At 31.0% G+C, this 24,651-nt stretch overlaps 1 protein-coding gene across 1 annotated transcript in view; it reads left to right on the top strand.

The window, feature by feature from the left end:
- Nucleotides 1–24,651, top strand: part of e (nonribosomal peptide synthetase ebony) — a 41,649-nt gene that overhangs the window by 2,599 nt on the left and 14,399 nt on the right. Inside the window, exons 2-4 of the mRNA XM_076409558.1 lie at nucleotides 16,503–16,634; nucleotides 16,698–16,851; nucleotides 17,996–18,126. Coding sequence (XP_076265673.1) covers nucleotides 16,505–16,634; nucleotides 16,698–16,851; nucleotides 17,996–18,126 — 415 coding nt within the window. The 5' untranslated portion in view covers nucleotides 16,503–16,504. The remainder of the gene's footprint in view (nucleotides 1–16,502; nucleotides 16,635–16,697; nucleotides 16,852–17,995; nucleotides 18,127–24,651) is intronic.

Here is a 24,651-nt window from a genome sequence, read left to right as displayed (position 1 = left end):
GGCAACTCGTGTAACATTAACACTATAACCAGCTACTGCTTTAGTAAGTCGTATAAATGGTGCTCATCCTTGTTATATTAACTAGTCACAGTCATCCAATGTTACTAAGAAAAAAAGAGTATTTATCAATTTTTGTCATTTTAATTTTAACATTATTGCTATTGGATGAAACAAAACCAAAGTAAATATTTATCTGCAACATTTGTGTATCTGCAACATCTGTGTATAATTTCCACGAAACATTATAAGCTTATTTGTACAAAAGGGTTAATGTTATGTTCATAGTTATTTTGTATATATTGCATTTAAATTTGTGACATAAAAACTTCGCAATTTTGCCACATAAACTCTGAGTTTTAGTTCAGTTTAACTTTAACATACAACAAAATTCTAATATAAATAATATAATTGAACAAAAATGTTATCAAATATAATTTATTTTAACATTATAGTACATCTAAAAACTACAGTTAATTATACAGCTACATTAGTTTATAGGTTAGGGTTAAAATCTCTTATCACTATTGCTTTCAAGATTTTTGCATATGTCTGACAACCGGACGACTTTGACAGGCTCATTCATTTACATGTTTGAACTAATCAGACAGCATTGTGTCTCTTTTTAACTAGAATAAAATGAGAAAAGAGTATTGTCTGACTCTAAAACGAATTTACAAATTGTGGCTCGCAATATATTAATCATCTTGATGACGTTTGTACAAAATAACGTTGAATAGACTATACTTATTTATATACTAATATTGCTATATTTTAACTTATTTGTCTTGTGAGTTAATACATTATTCCATCCAAACAAACGTTCTTTGAGTCCGCGAGTGTATACATTATTTATATTTTAAGATTATTTAACGCAAGATATTATAAAATATCTCGTTATGCACATTTAATTGGTTGAACAGTGGATCGACATTTGTTTGCATGATTTTATATGATTGTTTTCCCTTTCAACTATAACACATCTAATGTAATTGCGGAATTTCTAATTTGTTTGCATACATATAGTGTTCAGCTTATGTGTGTTCCTTTTAAATGTCATAAGAAACTTACCTAATACATATTTTGCAACGGATTTTATGTTTAGTTGAGCGTACAGACCGTATGAACCGTTCACGGCCGTGGCCAGTATATAAATTCGATTTTCCTTTTTCTATGTGCTGGAATTTAGTTTCTTGTTACTGACAATTAGTCATTGATGGTTAATTTCGCCAATAAAAAGCAGATAACTGCAAATAGGGAGACTAAGGCGAGACATTAACCGCAAAATGTCATTGTCAACAACTAAGATTCTTAGACGGCCTTTGGTGGGTCATGGAGGATTGCCTACATCTTCCTCAACAGACACAGCCAGAGTTACGTACCTTTTTAACATCGAAATATCAAGTTTTTTATTAGAACAATTACAACTTTGTTTTTTTTCAAATTTTTACAACAGTTTTTACTTTTTATTATTGACTTACTGAAATTTATTATTATTGATTATATTTTTGAAATGTCACTGCAATTAGTGTGTTTGAGTCATAAAATAAAAAGGGTGCAGGATGTAAATTTACTAAATATAAGAATTACATATTTCAATTTTGATTACAAAACCGCCTTTACAACTTAATATATATTTTTATATGTATATAATTGGACACTATCCATATTATCTGTAATGTATGTTCACCACCAGAACAAGAAACACCGAATTCTAGGAAATGTAATATTCGTTGCTCAAAATAAAAATAAATCTAAATGAGAATTTGCTTTTGTATATTCTTTTGTCAACAAATAATAAATAATAATAAATAAAAAGTCTAGAAAAGGTTTCGTACACAAATGAATCAAATTATGTCCCTGGTACCGTTAAATAGCATTTAGATAATATAATATAATAGATGAATTATAAAAAACAATATATTGCAATTTTTGCTCGCAATATTAACTCATATATATCTAGTTTTTAGTCTTTTTGGTGTTATATAGTCTGATTCTTATTTTCATGAAGTTGAAGATACATATTAGTCTGTTTTAAAAGGACCTGTGAAAACACACGTTTTCTGCTTTCAAACATCTTAATGTACTCTTTTGCCTTTGAGAAAAGTTTTTGTTTGTACTTATTTCTAATTCTTTTTAAATATTCTAAAGTGAGCTAAGCAACTGCTGTTTTCAATATTTCGATAGGTTAAGGGAAATGATCTGTGAATATTACGCATGTTTTGTATTTGAAGAACTTATTCTTGAAATTACTATTAAGAATTGTATCTTGGGTAAGAATAAGTTTTCCCTTCCTGACGCTTGATGTAGGAGATCATAACAGGTTTCCTGACGTTTACTTTTAAAAACTGTTTCTACGCTAGAGCAGAATTCCTTGGAAATTATTTAATTTAATTAATTGTTTAAGTCCCATTTTAAATTTCTATAATTTGTAGTTTCATATAACCATTAAAAAGCGAAAAATTAGAAGAAGCAGCAACGACGACATCAACATTTGAAACGAGGATTTGTTATTCTGATATTATGAAAGAATAATTCAGTAAATAAGACATATGAGAAAATAAAAATTGCTTCGTAATTATAATCCTTGAGAAACCGAACGAAAAAAATGGCGAGAAAAATTTTAAATGTCTCATTCCTGCAAGGTAATGGTCGCTAGAATTACCGAAACAAAAAAATTAAAACGCTTGAAAGTGGTCAACGCTCAATACCACCTCTTCTGATCTCCGCGCTCGTTATCTGTGTATTTTCAAAAATATTTCGTACGGAAATATGTGGGCGTGACTTTAATATTTGTCTTCATTATTATCGCAGTGTGGACCTTACACTGGGTTGTAATAAAAAAATTGTGATCTATCGTCCAAGAATCCTGCCCTTGAAAACATTAGTTCACAGTTAATTTATTCACAACAATGTTGAACTGCTCTGAAATATAATTTTATGACTTTTTGTCAGCAGTTACAGGCCTGTTCAACATAATATGGTCGTTTTTAAGATCTTATATCTTTATAGCCATTCTCATAACTGTTGTTTTGTGTTATTTTTGACCCTCTTATTATGAGGATGTTATTTAGAAACATTATTTTCATCTCTGCGCATGGGCGTATTTACAGGGCGCACTATATTAGTAGAATAGACAATACACTATATTGTCTTACTTTTCTTGAACATTCGTCATCAAGATGTTTAACTTATTGCCTCCCGTAATTTGTAAATTCGTCTTAGAATCAGACAATATTTTCCTACTTATTTTATTCTAGTTAAGAAGAGACCCAAAGCTGTCTGAAGGTGCTCGAACAACCTAAACGAATAAGCCTGTCAAAGTCGTCCGGTTGTCAGACGTATGCAAAATTCTTGAAAGCAATAGTGACAAGCGGTTATAACTATAACCTATAAACTATTGCGGCTGTATAACTGACTGTAATAAGGTTAAAACAAATTATATTTCATAACATTTTTGTTGAATTATTTTATTTAGATTAGAATTTTGTTGTATGTTAAAGCCAAACTGAACAAAAACCCAGAGTTTATAGAATATTTAGATTTTATTTTACATTAATAATTTTATAGGAATAATTATTAGATTGTTGTATTATTCTTGGTGTTTTAACAGACATTGTTTTTAAAATACGACAGAGCAAAGGTAAGTGCAGAACGTAAGATTAAATTTTCAAAAGGTGTAAAATCCAAACAGCATCAGTTTTGTTTATAGTGGGAATGTTAGCTTCCAAATCTGTAACAAAACATTTTCAAATTTTATCCCGAAAGAGCTGCAGATTTTAAAAAGATTATTCGTGGTGTTCAAATTTAAAAAACACGTAAAATATGTGGGGTAGAAATATACAATTGTACTAGAAATATTACAGGTGACCATTCGTTTTAGGCTAGTAAATGTATAATATGTCAACCAAAACCTGGACGTAATCAATTAATTAATAGGGTTTGTCCATCAAATTCTTTAAATATATTTTCATATAACGTTTATATATATGGTGCTTGGAGTTCATGTTTAAATATGGTATATATATATATATATATATATATATATATATATATATATATATATATATATATATGTATGTATGTATTTTAAAGTAAATGAAGCTGTATGTATGCATATGCCAAAATATAAATAATTTTTATATATAACATATCCTCTTATATAATAGCGATTCTTCTTTTAGCTTAACACTATCTCAATTTATTCTTGTATGTTCTTTATCTTGAATATGTCCTATCATTCTTCTTTGTTCTGCGTCTCCCGTATTCTTCCTCTGTGTTTTGTTGCTCTTTTCTGAAATTTAAGAATTTGCCTGTAAAAAATTAATTATACATTCATGATTAAGATTAGATTGCACCGTCTCTACTTTCTCTAATGTTTTAAACTTGTAACGCCTTTCGATCTAATATTTCTTTATTTAAAGGATATTAATCTGAATTTTGATCTGAAAGTGTTTGACTCGGTATTACAGCAGTTATGTTTATTCTACATATTTCTTGAATTAATTTTATTAAGTTTCAATATAACCCTTAATATCTGTCTTTTTACTCTGTCAAATACCTTTTTCAAATCTGTGGAAATGTATCCTTTTTTATTAATATAGATGTAAAAAAAATTGCATTAATACACAAGCAAGGTGAGTACGGAATAAATACATCAATACGTATTTCGAAAATTAAAATAAAATTAAACTACTTAAGCTAATGTTACGAGTAACATTTATGCCCTATATAATTTCGTGTAGTTTGGTTCGCTTCAATCTTTTTATTTCCCGCAACTTGTTGGCCAGTAGATGTCTTGCTTCCATGTACCTGTGAATTAATAACCACTGGCTGTTTTGATCATGTAACATATATTGCGTACAATTTTTTTCTTTTTCTATTTAAAAAAAACTATAGAAATGAAATGTTATTATTGAATACTGATACCGAGATTGGAAACTACAAATATAATGATGTAACAATGTTTGGATCGTGATAATTGCTTCGGAAGTTTGAACCTAGTAATGGTTAGCACTGACTCAGCAGGGAATATTCACCACAACGAGATAATTTAAAATTGTTTTTGTCATTCTACCAACTAATTTTATTATGGCGCCATGATCTATGATGGATTTGGTAAACTTTAAAGGCTTCTTTAAGATAATATAGAGATTTTCCATTTATATTAAGTACATTTCTTAATTGATCTGTCATCGTTATTCGGATTTTTTCGATTTTGTTTGATTTTAAATGATTTAATTAATTGCCGTTTCTTTAGATTTAAATTCGCGAAAAAATAGTTATCAGCGAAAAGATCATAATCACTTATTATTGTGTATTAATTATGAATTATTAAGCGTATAAATGATGCCTACTCCCGCACAAATATATATATAATTATCAAACAAAATGAACTGACGATTTTTTCTTGGGCCCGCTATAAAAAATATCGATATATTTATAAAATCCATTAAAAATATCTGTACAGGATATCAAAAATGATATTTCTTTAAACTAATATAGTGACCAGACGAAGGACGCTTTTTTGTCGCTGAACAGTGACGTAATTTGTTCAAATTGTTGATTAATTCATCACGGCGAGTTATTGTATTTTCTTCTTATATTTTATCAGCTAAACTATCAATCTCGACATATATATGAAACTAAATTAGTTTTTGCAAATCTATTTATTAGATTTCGTTAAATAAATTCAATATTTCTTGTAATTATTGATTAAAGTATTGTTGGACCATATAATCCATGACAATTTATTATAACTCTTTGATGAATATCTTCAGTTAATTTATTAACATTGATTGTGACGAAAATATCATCTTTTGCATTGTATTCTTTTAATTTTATAGTCACATGTCGTTCCTTTCAAGTGATTCTTGATAACGTTAACGATAAAATGAAAAAACTGTATGAAAGACAAAGAAATAATCTTTTGAATGTCATGTATTTCAGCTGATATATAGTGACTTTATGTACTGTTGATCACCCAATATTTTTCACACGTTCTTACACAAGACAATTATTAAATATACACCAAAAAGTGTCTCGAGAATTTAGTATCGGATGTAAATTTCTGTACGCTGATGAAAATATCGTCTTTTGCATTGTATTCTTCTAATTTTATAGTCACATGTCGTTCCTTTCAAGTGATTCTTGATAACGTTAACGATAAAATGAAAAAACTGTATGAAAGACAAAGAAATAATCTTTTGAATGTCATGTATTTCAGCTGATATATAGTGACTTTATGTACTGTTGATCACCCAATATTTTTCACACGTTCTTACACAAGACAATTATTAAATATACACCAAAAAGTGTCTCGAGAATTTAGTATCGGATGTAAATTTCTGTACGCTGATGAAAATATCGTCTTTTGCATTGTATTCTTCTAATTTTATGGTCGTTTGTCGTCCCTTTCGGCTGATTCTAAATTACGTAATTGATAAAATGAAGACAAACTGTATGAAAGACAAAGAAATAAGCTTTTGAATGTCATGTATTTTAGCCGATATATAGTGACTTGATATAGTGTTGATCCCCCAATATTTTTCACACGTTCTTACAAAATATAATTATTAAATATATACCAAAAAGTGTCTCGAGAATTTAGTATCGGATGTAAATTTCTATACGCTGATGAAAATATCGTCTTTTGCATTGTGTTCTTCTAATTTTATGGTCGTTTGTCGTCCCTTTCAGCTGATTCTAAATTACGTAAATAATAAAATGAAGACAAACTGTATGAAAGACAAAGAAATAAGCTTTTGAATGTCATGTATTTTAGCCGATATATAGTGACTTGATATAGTGTTGATCCCCCAATATTTTTCACACGTTCTTACAAAATATAATTATTAAATATATACCAAAAAGTGTCTCGAGAATTTAGTATCGGATGTAAATTTCTATACGCTGATGAAAATATCGTCTTTTGCATTGTATTCTTCTAATTTTATGGTCGTTTGTCGTCCCTTTCAGCTGATTCTAAATTACGTAAATGATAAAATGAAGACAAACTGTATGAAAGACAAAGAAATAAGCTTTTGAATGTCATGTATTTTAGCCGATATATAGTGACTTGATATAGTGTTGATCCCCCAATATTTTTCACACGTTCTTACAAAATATAATTATTAAATATATACCAAAAAGTGTCTCGAGAATTTAGTATCGGATGTAAATTTCTATACGCTGATGAAAATATCGTCTTTTGCATTGTATTCTTCTAATTTTATGGTCGTTTGTCGTCCCTTTCAGCTGATTCTAAATTACGTAAATGATAAAATGAAGACAAACTGTATGAAAGACAAAGAAATAAGCTTTTGAATGTCATGTATTTTAGCCGATATATAGTGACTTGATATACTCTTGATCCCCCAATATTTTTCACACGTTCTTACAAAATATAATTATTAAATATATACCAAAAAGTGTCTCGAGAATTTAGTATCGGATGTAAATTTCTATACGCTGATGAAAATATCGTCTTTTGCATTGTATTCTTCTAATTTTATGGTCGTTTGTCGTCCCTTTCAGCTGATTCTAAATTACGTAAATGATAAAATGAAGACAAACTGTATGAAAGACAAAGAAATAAGCTTTTGAATGTCATGTATTTTAGCCGATATATAGTGACTTGATATAGTGTTGATCCCCCAATATTTTTCACACGTTCTTACAAAATATAATTATTAAATATATACCAAAAAGTGTCTCGAGAATTTAGTATCGGATGTAAATTTCTGTACGCTGATGAAAATATCGTCTTTTGCATTGTATTCTTCTAATTTTATGGTCGTTTGTCGTACCTTTCAGCTGATTCTAAATTACGTAAATGATAAAATGAAGACAAACTGTATGAAAGAGAAAGAAATAAGCTTTTGAATGTCATGTATTTTAGCCGACATATATGGACTTTATATACTGTTGATCCCCCAATATTTTTCACACGTTCTTACACAAGATAATTATTAAATATATACCAAAAACAGTCTCGAGAACGTAGTTTCGGGTGTAAATTTGCACACGCTAAATAGTTGTCGCGCCAATTCATCTTTAGCGATTTGGAAATCACCGAACCAAATGCCAGTTCGACGTAACGGGTTCATTAAATCGATCTGGTTTGGTGCCGAGTATTTCTCGAAACTGTTTAATATTAAAATCGCTTTTTTTCCTACTCCAAGATCGTAATTAATTAATTTATGGTTTAATTTCATTTTATTTATGGTAATTTCTTGGTTGAATGATCACTTTACTTGGTTGAATAACACAGTTTATTATAGCTACATATTTTGGTGGTGTTGCTATGATATCAAACTAAAGATTTGGAGTATAGATATCAGGAATGTTGTAAAAACGTTAGAGTGCGACTTAAAATGATTGAAAGGATTTCGTGCGTCCTTTTATGACTGTGGATGACACTTGGTTCTATTATCATGGTTATATACCAAAACAAGAGAATAAGTAGTCATATGAAAATTACTTTTTGGATCCACAGCGAGTTTTTGTTCAAAAATCCATCAAGAGATTGTTGGCGTCAGTTTTTAGGGACGTGAAAAGAATTTTGGTTGTAGGTTACTTCTAAATAAAGTCATACTACTATTGTAACTTTTTTTGATCAATTTGGTGTCAGTTTTTTAATAGAAAATATCACTTTCCATCAAAATCATCTTCATGCTAATAAAAAGATCATCCTAAAATTCGGCCAATTAATATACTTGATTATTTGAACATCGTAGTTGTTCTTCAAGATCTTCTCACGCCTCAAAAAGTATTCTTTTTTTTCTCTCTAGTAGCGTTTGTATCTCATATTGGAAAAATGGTACAAAAATATTTCAGTCACACTACATTGCTGATCAAGTATAAGGTAATGTCTCATACCACTCCACTTCGTTATAGCTTCCTTTAGCACGTGTTTTCACGTATTGTTGTAATTTTTTTGAGATTTGTTTTGTTTTAAAAAAATTTTGTCGCGTTTTTGTCTTTTCTTCACGGCTGAGACCAAATGTATCTATTAGAATCCATAACAATCTCCTATAATAGTCTAAGTCGCTTTGATGTAATTGACCGATTCTGTCGAAATTTCGTCGTAGTTTTTTTTTCGTATAAAATTAAAATTCATTTTATATTATACAAGTAAACCTTAATGGTAAAATATAATTGGAGACATATTTGATGCTATAAATCCTACGAGATTAATTCATATTTTTAATATATGCCTTGCCTTGTAAACTATTTATAAGCTGGATGACCAAAAATTAATTAATGTAGTGATTAATGAGTGAATTATAATAGAGTCGTAAAAAAGTAATTGGCAGCCACTTAGTCAGTATCTTGAAACAAACCATGAGATAATTTTTTATGGCAATTAACTTGTGAGAGATCTTAAGATACACTTTATTTCGTTAACTTTTTTATACATATTAAGTTGGGATGGCGATTATATTTTTTTTTAACTGAAGACCTCTGTTACCAATGATATCCAGTCTGTCCGATAACCTGTTCTTAAAATGAGCCAAAGCAACGATTGAGGAAAATCAAATCCATTTGGTAATAGTAATAATATAATGTTATATAATGTTACGAATGTAGTTGAAAAAAAGTTCAGCTGTATTTGAAGACGTACCGCCTATGACTTTAGTAAAGAAGTGTACGAAGGCTTTGCAGACAATTTAACAAATAAACTAACTAGAAAAATTTACCCGGGCTCATATAATAGATCAATTGAAAAGTCCCCGGCATGACACATAGATGGCGCTACTGGAATTAAATCCATATGTTCTTTAGTTTGCCCTAACCCTCAAAAGATGCGTGTATAAATTTGACAGCTGTCGGATCATTAGTTTGTGAATTATAGCATTTTGAGTGAAGCAAATTTTGTTATTGTGAAAAAAATGGATAAAAAGGAATTTCGCGTGTTGATAAGATATTGCCTTCTGAAGGGAAAAAAATACAACATCAGAAGCAGAGACTTGGCTTGATGCCGAGTTTTCGGACACTGCCCCAGGAAAATCAAACATCAAGGATTGGTATGCTAAGTTTAGACGTGGTGAAATGAGCACCGAAGACGGTGAACGCGGTGGTGCAAAAGATGTTGTTACCGATGAAAACATTTGAAAAATCCGCAGAATGATTTTGAATTACCATAAATTGAAATTGAATGAAATAGCAGACACTCTAAAGATATCAACTGAACATGTACATCATATCATTCACGAATATTTGGGTGCGAAGAAGCTCCGTGCAATGTGGGTGCCGCGCGAGCTCACTTTTAACCAAAAACAACGACGAGTTGATGATTGGGAACAGTGTTTAAAGATGACCAACCACAATTCGACTCTGTTAAGATGAAGTTGGAGGTTTCTTGTGGCTGATATTAGTACTATAAAAATAAATCAGATTATTATTTTAGCCTTTTTAACCACATTGGAGCAAACATTTACCTGTTAAAGAGAAATTTCACTCTCCATCAAAATAGTGCAGCTTCTTATACAGATCAAAAAAACACCCTAAAAATTGGCGAATTAATCCAGCTTATTCCCAAGGATCCACTCACACCTCAAGAAATTTCAGTTTTTTTCCTAGTAGCGTTTGAATATTATGTTGAAAAAAAAGTCGCACAAAGTCTTCATTCTCAAGAACGAATCGCCGTGGAACTCTCGACGTCCTTTCAACACGATTCCACAAATTGGATGACCTCGACCTTGTCCGGTAACGGTAAGAACGAACAAACAACCCGAAGAAAACAGATTTCTGCCGGTCTTTTTCCCTCTCGGTACCGGAAAAACGTCCAGTTCATCTCTCAAGGCCGTTTCCGTTGAACGCGAAAGTGATCGATGCGGGGCCTTGACTTAGATGTGGCCTAGCGCCCGAAGCGCAGCGTACGTACGAAGCGTTCCGAGGACTTTTGATTTCGATCGTCAGATCGTTGCGTAAAAAAAAACTACGAGCGAGCGGCCGTCGCTCGAGAGACCGGTCTGGTAGCAGGAAGCGATAAAAATTGCAGCATTTTTGTTTACGTCGCTTATGCAACGTCGGTCTTGTTGCAACTAACGTGTGTACAATACACCTGGCGTCCGAGGCACCAGATTACATTCGACTCGATTTTTCAATAACAAAATCACCAAGGAAATTGCAGGATTTTGATTAATTAGCGGTGGTTTGTTCAAAATCTTCCGCTTAATTTGACATTGGACGACGGCAATATCAGTTTTAATATAGCAGGATTTTCGTTACGAAATGATCAACAAATATCATAGTTAATTTAAATTAAAAAAAATCTTGCAGAGTTTCGAAACATTCGACGGTATTTGATTGTTTACCACTTATATTTGATTGGTAATGGTAATTTCGATGTCAACAATAAAGGACGCCCTGTAAGATCATAAACATACAAAGACAATGAATCACACACTTATTGAAGGAAAATACAACTCAAACTCACTAAATCGTTAACGATATTTGATTAATTAACTATTTGTTTACATGCTATACGAAAGAGCCAAAACATCCAAGTGTCTATTTGCTTACCAGTCAAAGAAAAACAAGAACAATTTTCTGTGGTGTATTGTGACTGCGCAAAAAGTTATGGGTTAGTTATAAGAACCAACCACATCTAAACCGAAACGCACTGCACACTGCATTTGGTGGGATAAAGACCATTGTGTAACCAACTGAAACTGTTACTGCAGTTGTATACCGACATCAATTGAACAAATTGAATAACAAATTGCAGCGAAAAGGCCAACAATAGTGAATAATAGACCATCTTCTTGCATGACAATGCTTGGCCACACGTTCCAAGAGCTGTGAAGGATAGACTCGGATGGTAAATTCTGATACTGTAGTTGTGCTTGTATACTCACCAGATTTAGCGCCGTCCTATTACTACATATGTTGTATATTGCGTATCATATTTTACTCAATAAACGTGTTTAAAAATGATTAGATTACAAGCAAGTTCTTAATAAATTAAGATTGATATATTTGAACCAATCATTGTATACAATTTTTAATAAAGAAATAAAAGTTTGATTTTATTATTCGAAGTGATTTCGTAACAAGACCATTCGAATTTTTTTTATTATTTAATTAATATGTTGTTACTAGTCGTTTCCGTCTAACCTACAATTTGTCTTTATGCTAACTTAAATCTAGGTATATAACTAGGAGGACCCATCGGCCCTAACTCAGTCTCTGGTGAAATAATGTTTATACATGTCACTGCTGAATTTTTTAATATATGCACCTCACTACACAACACTACACAAGATCAGATGGTTTGATTCTTTTGAATCTGTGTCCTGTTCTGGTGTTATCCAAAAGTTGCAATATTTCAATATTCGTATGAGAATGGAGTCTTTCCTCATGCCCCCTTGCAATTCTTCTGATTTCTTGACTGACTGTGGGTATCTGAAGGTCTCGATGTAGGTAATCAGTCCTATAGTATTTGGGTGCACCCACAATACCTCTCGGGACTTTGTTCTGAAAAATTTGTATTTTATTAATGTTACTCTTTGCAGAACATCCCCATAATTGAACTCCGTATGTCCATATAGGTTTCAATATTTGCTTATATAATAGCAATTTATTATGTACTGATAATTGTGATTTTCTTCCAATTAGCCAGTACATTTTCCTATATTTCAATTCCAGTTCTTTTCTTTTCTTATTTATATGTTCCTTCTATTCGAAATGATTTCGAAATAGATAGCACACATATTTCCCATGGATGGTTCTTGGATCCATTCAATAAACAAGACCTTTTATCAACTCAGAATATTTATGTTGAATGAAACATGGGAAAATGTATAACTAATTATATTTTGAAAAAAATACATTGTACCAATTTTTCTGAGAAATGCGATAAAAACTTATTTATACGACGTATTTTTATCCTCGTTGTCTTTGAAATCTTGTTTTACGTGTTTTACATTATTTATCATTTGTTTTTATCATTATTTATCATACGTATTATTGTCTCTTTTCTGTGTTAATCAATTTTCTTTCTTAAAGCTCATTTTTCTCTTTCTACAAATTTCATCTTACCTGCTCGTACAATTTAAAACAGTGCACCAAGAAATTCAGTGAGCTAAAGAACAAATTGTTTTAGCATTTTTAGAGAAGGAACTGGCCAGATTTAGTTCCCTTTGACATCGGCAAAAATTTTTCGTGCAAAACGATTTTCACTAGATGCCATTAGATCTTCCAGAAAATCACCAAATCGTCAATTTGCTTTCCATAGTTCTATGTTATTAAGTTTGAGGAAAATTATGTTGAAAAAGTCATGTATGCAACTGTATTTCTTCCGCACAATTTTCTACTTCAATAGCATCATTGTACCTTATAAATCTGTGAATGGAAAACATTATTTCGTTTTTTTTTCTAGAGCTAATAAATAAAATTAACGATTGCTTTATGTATCATTAAAAGTAGATTTTATTGAACGAATAGGGTTTTTTGACATCAATTTATTTGCTACCATTTAAGATGGATGCATCTGTATTGAGAGATGCCTTGAAATCTTTATTAGATTTTTATTCCTATTTAGATTTTAATGTCTATAAAAGATCAACTGAGTCCTTTTCTATAAGATATATTGCCTTCGACAAGGTAATAACAATTAAAAAAAAAACTACTTTTAGACGATGTTCCAAAAATAGTAAAATTCCACATTCATAAATAATGTTGGTCTGTATCTGATTTTAGATCCGAATGGTTTTAAAGGCCATAAATTAAACGTAGTACATGTAAGAATTTTGCTTTAGCCATTTCTGTTTATGTAGGAAACTTACAGAAAGTGGAAAACAATTTAAGTGCAAAGATAACCTTTAATTAGACTAATACAGCGTAGATTTTTTATACCTATATGTATACATATACATATACAGATATATATATATATATATATATATTTGTATATATATATATATATATATATATATATATATATATATATATATATATATATATATATATATATATATATATATATATTTGTATATATATATATATATATATATATATATATATATATATATATATATATATATTTGTATATATATATATATATATATATATATATATATATATATATATATATATATATATATACATTTATCTGATTGGCAAGCTCATTGGGATGCACTGACACTCTTCTAAAGTACTTGCATTTAAATTACAACAATTTGAATTAATTATCGGTTTGTTACCTAAGGATAACTTGTGAACGATTTGCATCCGTCAAGATCAAACATTTGGTTACACGTTCCAGTTGTTCTCTTTTAGCAAGTATGTGCTTCTTCCAAGTTAGGTGTTGGTCCATGTGCGTGCAAGATATTTAGCATCTTCTGCTTGGTGTTGTTGGGGAAAATATTAACGTCCACTGGTGGTGTAGAAGTCATATAAGCTCCAGTCATTTTCCAAGAGATAATCTCTATTATCATATTACCACGTTCAATCATTCATACAATAGTATCACTTAATTTCAATATATATATATATATATATATATATATATATATATATATATATATATATATATATATATATATATTAGCGACCCGCCCCGGCTTCGCACGGGTGCAATGCTGATACTAAATTAAATACACTACAGAAAAAATATGAACGTTGTATATAAAAACATAGCGGCCCGCTCCGACTTTGCACGGGCATAAAATATATATGCCTATGTCACTCAATGAAAACATGATTAAAATCGATCCAGTATTTTTGGTTCATTTATTACTGCCCTTGGCCTGCACGCATTAAATTTGGAGTAAAACAATTCCTCTTCCCCTATACTTACTATGAAGATTTCCTGCTATCTTTGGAATATCTAAATTCATACAATTTTTATTACATTACACATTTTTAAACGCAAATTTTAAATTTGTAATATCTCCGAAAATATTTGTTTAATTTACATGCTGTAAGGAACCATATTGATCTATATTAATTGCACACTGTATTTAAGGTACTTAATTCGATAAGGATTAATGCCGTATTGCTTAAAATAGCTTCGTAAATAAGCCATTTTCTCACGTAAAAAGTAAACAATAAAAATGGTTAATGTGGGTTATCCCTAAAAGATAAACATATACCATCGCGGACTTTTTTGTAGACCTTTTTATGGTGTACAATACTGTAGTACATTAATTTGATCTAACTCGTAGGGTTAGGCAGCGTTTTTGCTAATTGCTAAATAAGCCTAAAAAAATAGGTTAATTTACGACATCACGTTAGAAACCTCTAAAATTAGCAATGTTGCCTTAGTATATTATGCATGTATTATACATATAAACCTTCCTCTTGAATCACTCTATCTATTGAAAAAAACCGCATCAAAATCCGTTGCGTAGTTTTAAAGATTTAAACGCACATAGGGATATAGGGACAGAAAAGGCGACTTTGTTTTATACTATGTAGTGATATATAAATTATTTTAAAAAATGCAATGTTTAAGTTTGACAGGTAATATCTGTCGTTTCATTAAGAAACTCTTAGTGTGTACTATTTTCAATTTCAATTGATGGGTTAAGTAAACATCTTTGGCGAGAAATTTTAATTTTCTACTTTAATTGGATGAAAAGTGTTGCTTAGAGTCATTGGAGACTGTTCGTCTTCGATCGGTGCTTCGAACATTGCATTCGAACATCGATTTCAATATTTAAATAGAAAGTCGTTCCCGACACCAAAAAAAAATATTCAAAATCATTGCTTTGCTTGAATTACACAAATACACAAGTTACAAAAGTCTTCCTTCCAAAAGAAAAGAAGAAAAGAAGAAAAGTTCCACTAGACCTCTGAAATAATTGTATTAAACTATATTTATATTGTCACCCATTTCGTATGAGGCCGGTTTCTTTTCGGCGAATTCGAGATTATATTTTTAATTTTTTGAGATAATGCACTGGCTGTGTCCATACTAATATTCAGTGCAGCTACAACACCCTACAAAGTATTCTCAATAAAAATCGCAGAAACGTTTGCGGCTTTATAATCTGTAGTTATTATTGTTATTGGATATTCCCAGATGTTCAAAGGACGTATAAATTAATTTTTTAACGAGCTGAATCTGTTTCCATTACACAAGTCACTTGAAGGTGCATATCTTGGTGAATTATGATGAAAATATGTTGCTTTATTAGTCATATTTGTAGATTATGGAGTAGTATAATTCACAGATTGAAATTAAGTGAAATTATTGTATGAATGACTGAATGTGGTAGTATGATAATATAGAGAATCGTTATCGCACAATAAAAAACCAATAATTACATTGAGGATTTCTATATTCTCAAGAGACATAAATACAAACCCATAATACGTTCCCAAACACGGTCCCAAAATACGTTCTTGAATAATTCAAAACACTTTGAATCGTACAGACAGCACAGATTAATCACAAAATAGCGCATCGCGAATTTTTGCCTCTGATTGTCAAGTCGCTACATTAACTCCTTTACCTTGAAGCCATTTAAAATGTTTTTTATCGATTTTTTTAGATATGGGTACAATACCGCAACTATCGATCATCAAAGGTCCCAGCAGGCCGTTGAATCCGAATTTTCTTCATCGATTATTCGAAAATGTGGCCGGAGGAATTCATTCGAACAATACCGCATTGATATTCAAAGGTATTTGTTATACTAGATGTTACAATACCGAGCGTTATCATATTTTTGGTTTTGTTTTTGCAGATAATGACAATATCAGGCAGCATACGTACGAACAACTCGATAGAATCACCAACAAAATAGCGAGGAGTATTCGAGATGAGATTATCTCGAATAATTTGTCGAAGAATGCAGATGGTGACTATATAGTGGCGGTTAATTTACATCCAAGTGACAGGTAACAATTTCAGAGTTTTTGGATCAAAATTTTATACAAAGCCCAAGTTCATATTATAGGGAACTAATTTAAACCAAGTGTATACGTTCACATTATAGAAATAGTTATATTAAGGAACGTGATTTAAGTTATTGAAAAATGAAAAGTGTTGTAAGGACTTCACTCTATCAGAAACAACAATAAAACGTTGGTTTGCTGAGTTCAAACGTGGTCGTAGAGACACCGATGGTGGAGAACGTATTGGACGTCCACATGAGGTGGTAACACCAGAAAACATAAAAAAATCCACAAAACTATTTTGAATGATCGAAAAGTGAATTTGCATGAATTAGCTAACATCGTTAAGATATCAAAAGAACGTGTTGGTTTTATATTGCATGAGCTTTTAACTATAAGAAAGATCTGTTCAATGTGGGTGCCGCGTTTGTTCATTGTTAACCAAAAACAAGAACATGTTGATGATTATGAGCAGTATTTGGCCAAGTTTCAACGTAAGCAACCGGATATTTTTGGCATGTGGCTCTTATGACCCATTCCTGAGTAAAGAATTATGTTCCACCACTGCATATCCAATTAGCTATGATGAAATTGTTCATCAAAAAGAATAAAGAAGCAGAATTCTTTCTAAACTCATCATGCAACTTATAAAACGAAGTTTTACTGAATGGAGTGAAGTTCGGGGAGGTTTTCTGTTAGTGGTAGAAACTGTTTAGATAGTTACAGTTATAAAGCACCTTCTATTATATAGAAATTACACAAAACTTTTTGATAAGCTACACGTCTTGACAAGAAACTAAATTTTCACCATTATAATCTAAATAGATTTCCCAATAAATTGTTCTTATTCCACCTGTATCTAAAATGAATGGAAGAAAGATATCAGGGTAGATGGGACCGTCACATGTTCTTTAAAAAGATATTGGTCGAAAGAAAAAAAAGAAAAACTTATAAAAAAGATTTTCTCTGAAATATAATATAAGCTTAAGCAAAATGTTATAATTGTTAGAATGTCATTTTTCCTAATGATTATTGATGTAGTTTTAATAGTGCTGTTAAAAGAACTAACCATTTATTAATATGCAGATTTCTTCGAGCTAAATTTTGATGTTTATTATATTGATTAGAGATCTTTCTTTTTTGATAGCCTGGTAATTACGCTGTTATCTATCTGGAAAGCAGGATGTGCTTATTTGCCCTTGGATCATGCTTTCCCTGGTCCTAGAATCGAGCATATCATAAGAGAATCAAAACCTGTGATGGTTCTATTTGATGAAGGTATGTATCATAATATTCCAAGAAGACCAAGAAAATAATCAGAGAAGAGTTTTTCAATGACTGAATAACATTCCCAAATTTTCCATTAAAAATATTTTAATAATAATATAATATTTGAAATACCAACTCGGTTTCTTGAGTGAGTAGTGGGTAGAATAATACGAGATTTTATGACTGGTCTTCAGTACAAGAAGGTTATCCACTATATGTTAATATTACAAAAACAGGAAGTATATGGCGAAAGTTATATATACACAATATAGGGGAATTAATTACTTGAATTCTTGATGTTGACAAGAGAGAATGTATATTTACATGTGAAACATATGTCTGGAAAATATGGTTGTTATAGAATAACTTCGTATCTTAACTCAAAAATGTTTCCAAGGATTCGACGCAATATTTCCTTTTGATAAAGTGGTTTTCATTTGTAGTTTCTTATTGTTTGAACAAATATTTAGCTGAAAATAATTCGTATTAAGGATTTTTGAAGAGATGACTGAATGAAGTATTTTGGTGTCGCATGAATTGAACTGGTCGATATTTTAACATTTGACGGTGAAGTTATATAATATATAGATTGAAAAGTACAGAGTCTAACATATAGATGGCGCTAGGTTTCTTGCTTTCGCAGCCTTTTCAGTTAGTACCAACCTTCAAAATGAGACTTTTAAAATTTTTTGATATTCTACTTATAAGTTTGTGAGTTATTGTGCTACATTTGTTATTTTCAAAACAATAGATCAAAAACAAGTTCGTGTTTTTTCGTGGAAAAAATATCGGTCAAGAGATATAGTGGCTTGAAAAGTGTTATAAGGACTCCACTTCATCACAAACAACAATAAATTGTTGGTTTGATGATTTCGAATGTGGTCCTAGAGACACCGATGATGAAAAAAATCCACAATATCGTTTTGGTTGTTCGAAAAGTGAAGCTGTGTGAGTTAGCTAACATCGTAAAGATATCATAGTGTTGCTTTTATATAGTGGGTGCCTCGTTTGTTTACTGTTGACCAAAAAACAAAACTTGTTGTTAGTTCTGAGCAGTGTTTGGTCATGTTTAAACGTAACAAACCACAATTTTTGCATTGATAAGTGACAATGGATGAAACATAGATCCATTACTTCCCTCTGAAATCAAAACGATCGCAATCTGAATGGACAGCAATTGGTGATAAGTCTATTTTGAGGCAAAACATAAATCGTTCTAAAAAATGGCATTGAAATGTTAGAGCGATACTGGAAGGTTTATGTGGCTCTTGATGGAGATTACGTCGATGAATCAAACCAATTTTGAACAAAAAAAATGTGAATGAAGATAAAAATAAACATATAATGATAAATTGGTGATTGTGAATAAGTGATTGACCACCTTGAGTGTTATACTGTATTTGCACGTAAGGATTTATTTAAAAAAATAATGTTATTATTATAACAAAGAATATAAAAGACAAAAGAAACAAAAATATAAGAAATAATTCAACAATAAATCCACAATTTTTCCTGCATCACGCACACATTACACAATATTTATTTTACTATCGTAACGAAACGCTAAAATTAATTACATAAAGGATTTCTAAGCATTTATGAGCTTTATTAGCTCAACTCTTTACTAATTAAATTGTGATATCTATCGCCGTAGTATTGCGATGATGTTAATTTAATGTTTTTCTAATATCAAGGTAAATGGTATATATACAATACTGAGTTTATTGCCAATGGTTGTCGGATGAATAGCGAAAATAAAATACGGGAATGTTGAAGAATCGGTTACGGAAGATTAACTGCAAACAAAAGCAGCCTTTGTCGTATAAATTACAACAAAGAGTAATGGAAAATATAGGAAAGTCAGTCTCAAGCAAAATGAGTAGTCACTGCAGATCAAACATTTGGAAACAATAAGATAATTAAATGATACGACAATAAAGCAGATATAGCCTATTTAAAGTGTAATTGTATATACGTCAACAACAACAATATTTTGTCCGACGTATGCAAAATTCTTGAAAGCGATAGTGATAAGAGGTTATAACTCTAACCTATAAACTATTGTCAAATTGTATTTCATAACATTTTTGTTCAATTATTTTATCTAGATTAAAACTTTGTTGTATGTCAAAGCCACACTGAACTAAAACTCAGAGTTGATGCGGCAACATTGCGACGTTTTGACGCTACAAATTTCGATGACGCGTATACAAATGAACTTTGAATCTAGATAACAGTTTCCCTACGTCCAGTATCTAGATGGGGATTATAATCGCCTATTCAAGTAATTTTATTACCTATCTATCTATATATATATATATATATAAATATATATATATATATATATATATATATATATATTATATATATTATATATAAAAATTAGTAAATTAGTTTGCTGCGTTTCACATTTCATTAGTGCGTTTCATTTTATAGGATCTGTTGGAGTTCTGTCTTGTTGTTTTACAATATTGAAAACAAATTCGTATGACGCGTATACAAACGAACTTTGAATCTGGAGAACAGTTTCCCTACGTCCAATATCTATATGGGGATAATAACCATTTAAGTAATTTTATTATCTATCTATATATATATATATATATATATATATATATATATATATATATATATATATATTATATATATTATATATAAAAATTAGTAAATTAGTTTACTGCGTTTCACATTTCATTAGTGCCTTTCAATTAATAGGATCTATTAGAGTTCTGTCTTGTTGTTTTATAATATTGAAAACAAATTCCTCATCCTTCCCTGTTGTCATTCTAATAACTTCTTTAATCCAAAATATTTCCACAAAAAATCCATCATTCATATTCTTAACATAATCATTGTAACTTTTTATCTTGAAAATCATTACATGTTATACAACATAAATAATTGACATGGCAGAATCTAGGAATAAAATGAGGCAGATAGCTTAAAGACATCAGCATCACTTATCATTTATCTGCAAATTGTTCACTGTTATTCTAATTACACATACTTGATTGGATAAGATTCCCACTTCTAAAGTTAGGAATTATAAATAAAAACTCTATTTATGTTTTATAGACAAAAATACTGTCAATGTCAATCAATAACCAAGGGAGACTGTTCGGGAACCATTCCGTGGCACAGGGATTGGATCTTGGATTTAAATGCTATGAATCACACGATACACATGATTAATCGATTAATTGAAAGTAAAATGATATCTTATTATCTTCCTTTCTGTACACCCAGTTGTACTTTTTAGAACGAATATGCATCATAACGAAGTACTTTCGATTATAACTTAACCACGAAAACATAGAAAATTATTACAAATCAGTATTTATTGGTTCTGTACTCAGAAAATGGCGCCCAAAATAAAAAAAGCAACATAGAAAAGAAATATACCAATCAAATGCCTTGGTGGTTCTCGGCATAGCAATTCCGACAAGTAAAATGTTCGAAATAGTGACATCCGGAAATTGGACGTCGCGAAACACTTCTCCAAAATTATCTATAAAGTTAAATCTCTATTTTCTCTGTTGTTATAATGTATTATACTCAAATCTCTACAAAACCTTGGACTAACATTCAGTTAAAGTTAGTTAAATATCTTTAGTAAAAATTAAATTAAAAAATAAATACATTCTTAGTTAAATAATGACCTTTCTGAGATTCACAGAATCAGCGATATCATAGAAAAATTACTACGACAAAATAAAGTTTGTTCTAGAATATTCTTAGATGTTGCCGAAGCTTTGGATAAAGCTTTGCATGAGGGTTTAAAGCATAGGACCAAAATGCTTCTCTCTGGCCAATATTCAAATATTTTAGAGCCATAACAGGTCAATTGAAAATCCCCGGCCTGACACATAGTTGGTGCAACTAGAATTAAATACAAATGTTTTTAGTTAGCGCTCACCCTCAAAAGTTGCCTGTATAAATTTAACAGCTGTCGGATCATTAGTTTGTGAATTATAGCATTTTGAGTGAAACATATTTTGTTATTAAAAAAAATGGATAAAAAGGAATTTCGCGTGTTGATAAAATATTGATTTTTAAAGGGAAAAAATATAGTTGAATCAAAAACTTGGCCGGATGCCGAGTTTCCGGTAACTGCCCCAGGAAAATCAACCATGAAGGATTGGCATGCTAAGTTTAGACGTGGTGAAATTACCACCGAAGACGATGAACGCAGGGACGCCCAAAAGAGGTTGTTACCGATGAAAACATTTAAAAAATCCACAAAATGATTTTGAATTACTGTAAATTGAAATTGAATGAAATAGCAGACACTCTAAAGATATCAACTGAACGTGTACATCATATCATTCACGAATATTTGGGTATGAGAAAGCTCTTTGCAAAGTGGGTGCCGCGCGAGCTCACTTTTGACCAAAAACAACTACGAGTTGATGATGAAACATGGCTCCATCATTTCACTCCGAAGTCCAATCGACAGTCATCTGAGTGGACTGCACACGATGAACTCGCTCCAAAGCGTGGGAAAACGCAACAGTTGACTGCCAAGTTCATGGCGTCTGTATTTTGGGATGCGCATGGAATAATTTGGATTGACTACTTTGAAAAAGGAAGGACTATTAACAGCGCTATTATATAGCGTTATTGGACCGTTTGAGGGATGAAATCGCTGAAAAACGGCCGCATTTGAAGAAAAAGAAGGTGTTGCTTTACCAAGACAATGCACCGTATCACAAGTCAGTTAAATCGATGGAAAAAATCCATCCATCCCTCGTATTCTCCAGATCTGGCCCCTAGCGACTATTTCCTGTTCTCAGATCTCAATAGAATGTTCGGTGGGAATATATTTTCGACAAATGAAGAGGTGATTGCCGAAACTGAGGCCCATTTTGAAGCAAAGGACAAATCGTACTACAAAAATAGTATCGAGAAGTTGGAGGGTCGCTCTAATAAGTGTATCACCCTTGAAGAGAATTATGTTGAATAAAAAAACTAATTTTGCCAAAAAAATGTGTTTTACTATGGTAGGCCGGGGACTTTTCAATTGAGTTGTTAAAAGAAGATGCCTATTCTGACTTGAGGAAAATACATGCAGGTGTACTACAAATAAGTGTATTTGAACCAGTTAATTATATTCTGTAAGCTGTGGACTTGTCCACATTCAACGAAAATGTTGTTACTATATTTGCAGATGACAATGCAATCCTAGCCATTAGAGATAACAACAATGAATCAATCGAAAAGTTACAAACAGTTATTGTCGAAATACAATTCTGGAGAGAAAAAAGGCAAACAAAATTAATAAGCACAAGCCAGTATATAGAAATCAGCAAGTGCTCTTGGTTCTCCAACTCCTAGATAATGATAACTTAACCATAGTATTATATTAAAGATATTAAAGCCGTTTGATCTAGTTCTGTGATGTTATAAGTAAAATTCAGCGTACATTGAAAACATTGACATAGTGTTAAGTCCACAGTGTCTATCATAGTATTGGTTCGTAAAATTCGATCTAAAGATATGGAATTTATGCTCATCTGTCCATAGCATATTTTTATAAATATTTCCGTCCAGTTTTTATGGGTTTTAGTCCATTCCAGTTTAGTTATCATAATACTAGTTAGTCTTAGTTAGGTGATCATTACGTATAGTCTTAGGACAGCAGCAGTAGGAGGGCCATTCTGTTCCTTCCTCGACGTTAACACCTACTAAAAAGATTTTTTTAGCAGAATCTATTTATATTGAACAATTTCACATTACTTAAGTGGTGGTATCTTTTTTACTGAACACAATTGGCTTATTTTTACAGCTAATAGCAATGTAATTTAAGGTGCAAAACATTTTTATTGTTATGCGATACAATCAAGACAAATATGAATTATTGATCTCAGATGATTGTAAACTATTCAGTCTATGTGATATATAATTCTTGAAAAAATACGAAACTAAAACAGGAGGAAGTAATAAAAGGTATTTTATTAACTACCTATTCTTAAAGAACCGCCACAGCAATTGTACAAAGATCAATTTGTCGTTTTTTTTTGCTTACCTTGAGAGGCTATTTAAGAAATAATCGTTATAATAAACGATTGTTATTTTATTCTTTGTGTTAATCCACTTGAATTCTATCACGAATATAATTGATATGGCCTTTCTGCGTCGATTTGTGATGGAAATTATCGATATCCCCTGGCGGAGTCGCTGAAAAAGAACTTTCTATTATAATTTTAGCATTTTTCAGTTCGTTCTTGCCGCTTAGCTTGATGATTTATCGTACGAATGGGCGATAATACATGCTAAAACCATTAGCGATGTTTATAAATCATTAATAATTTTATTTTGTCGAGGTGTTCAATTATAAAAATTGTTAGGTAGCTCGGTGTATGCAATAGAAGTATTTTAAATTGATGTCCTTGGTACATTCTGTTGAGGTCTGCAAAGAGTTGGTAGTCACTGGGGGCCATATTTGAAGTATAGAGTGGGTAGCGAAATAATTCGTTCATTTTGACGATTTTCTCATCGATACCTCACATGGTGTATTGTCTGGAAAATAATGAT

This window comes from Rhynchophorus ferrugineus, unplaced genomic scaffold (genome assembly GCF_030347505.1).
Source record: "Rhynchophorus ferrugineus isolate W39M unplaced genomic scaffold, kcgeb_rfMv2 rfM7, whole genome shotgun sequence".
Taxonomy (NCBI): Eukaryota; Metazoa; Arthropoda; class Insecta; order Coleoptera; family Curculionidae; genus Rhynchophorus; species Rhynchophorus ferrugineus.
Note: the sequence above shows the minus strand (reverse complement) of the source record. Positions and strands in the feature narration are given on the sequence as shown.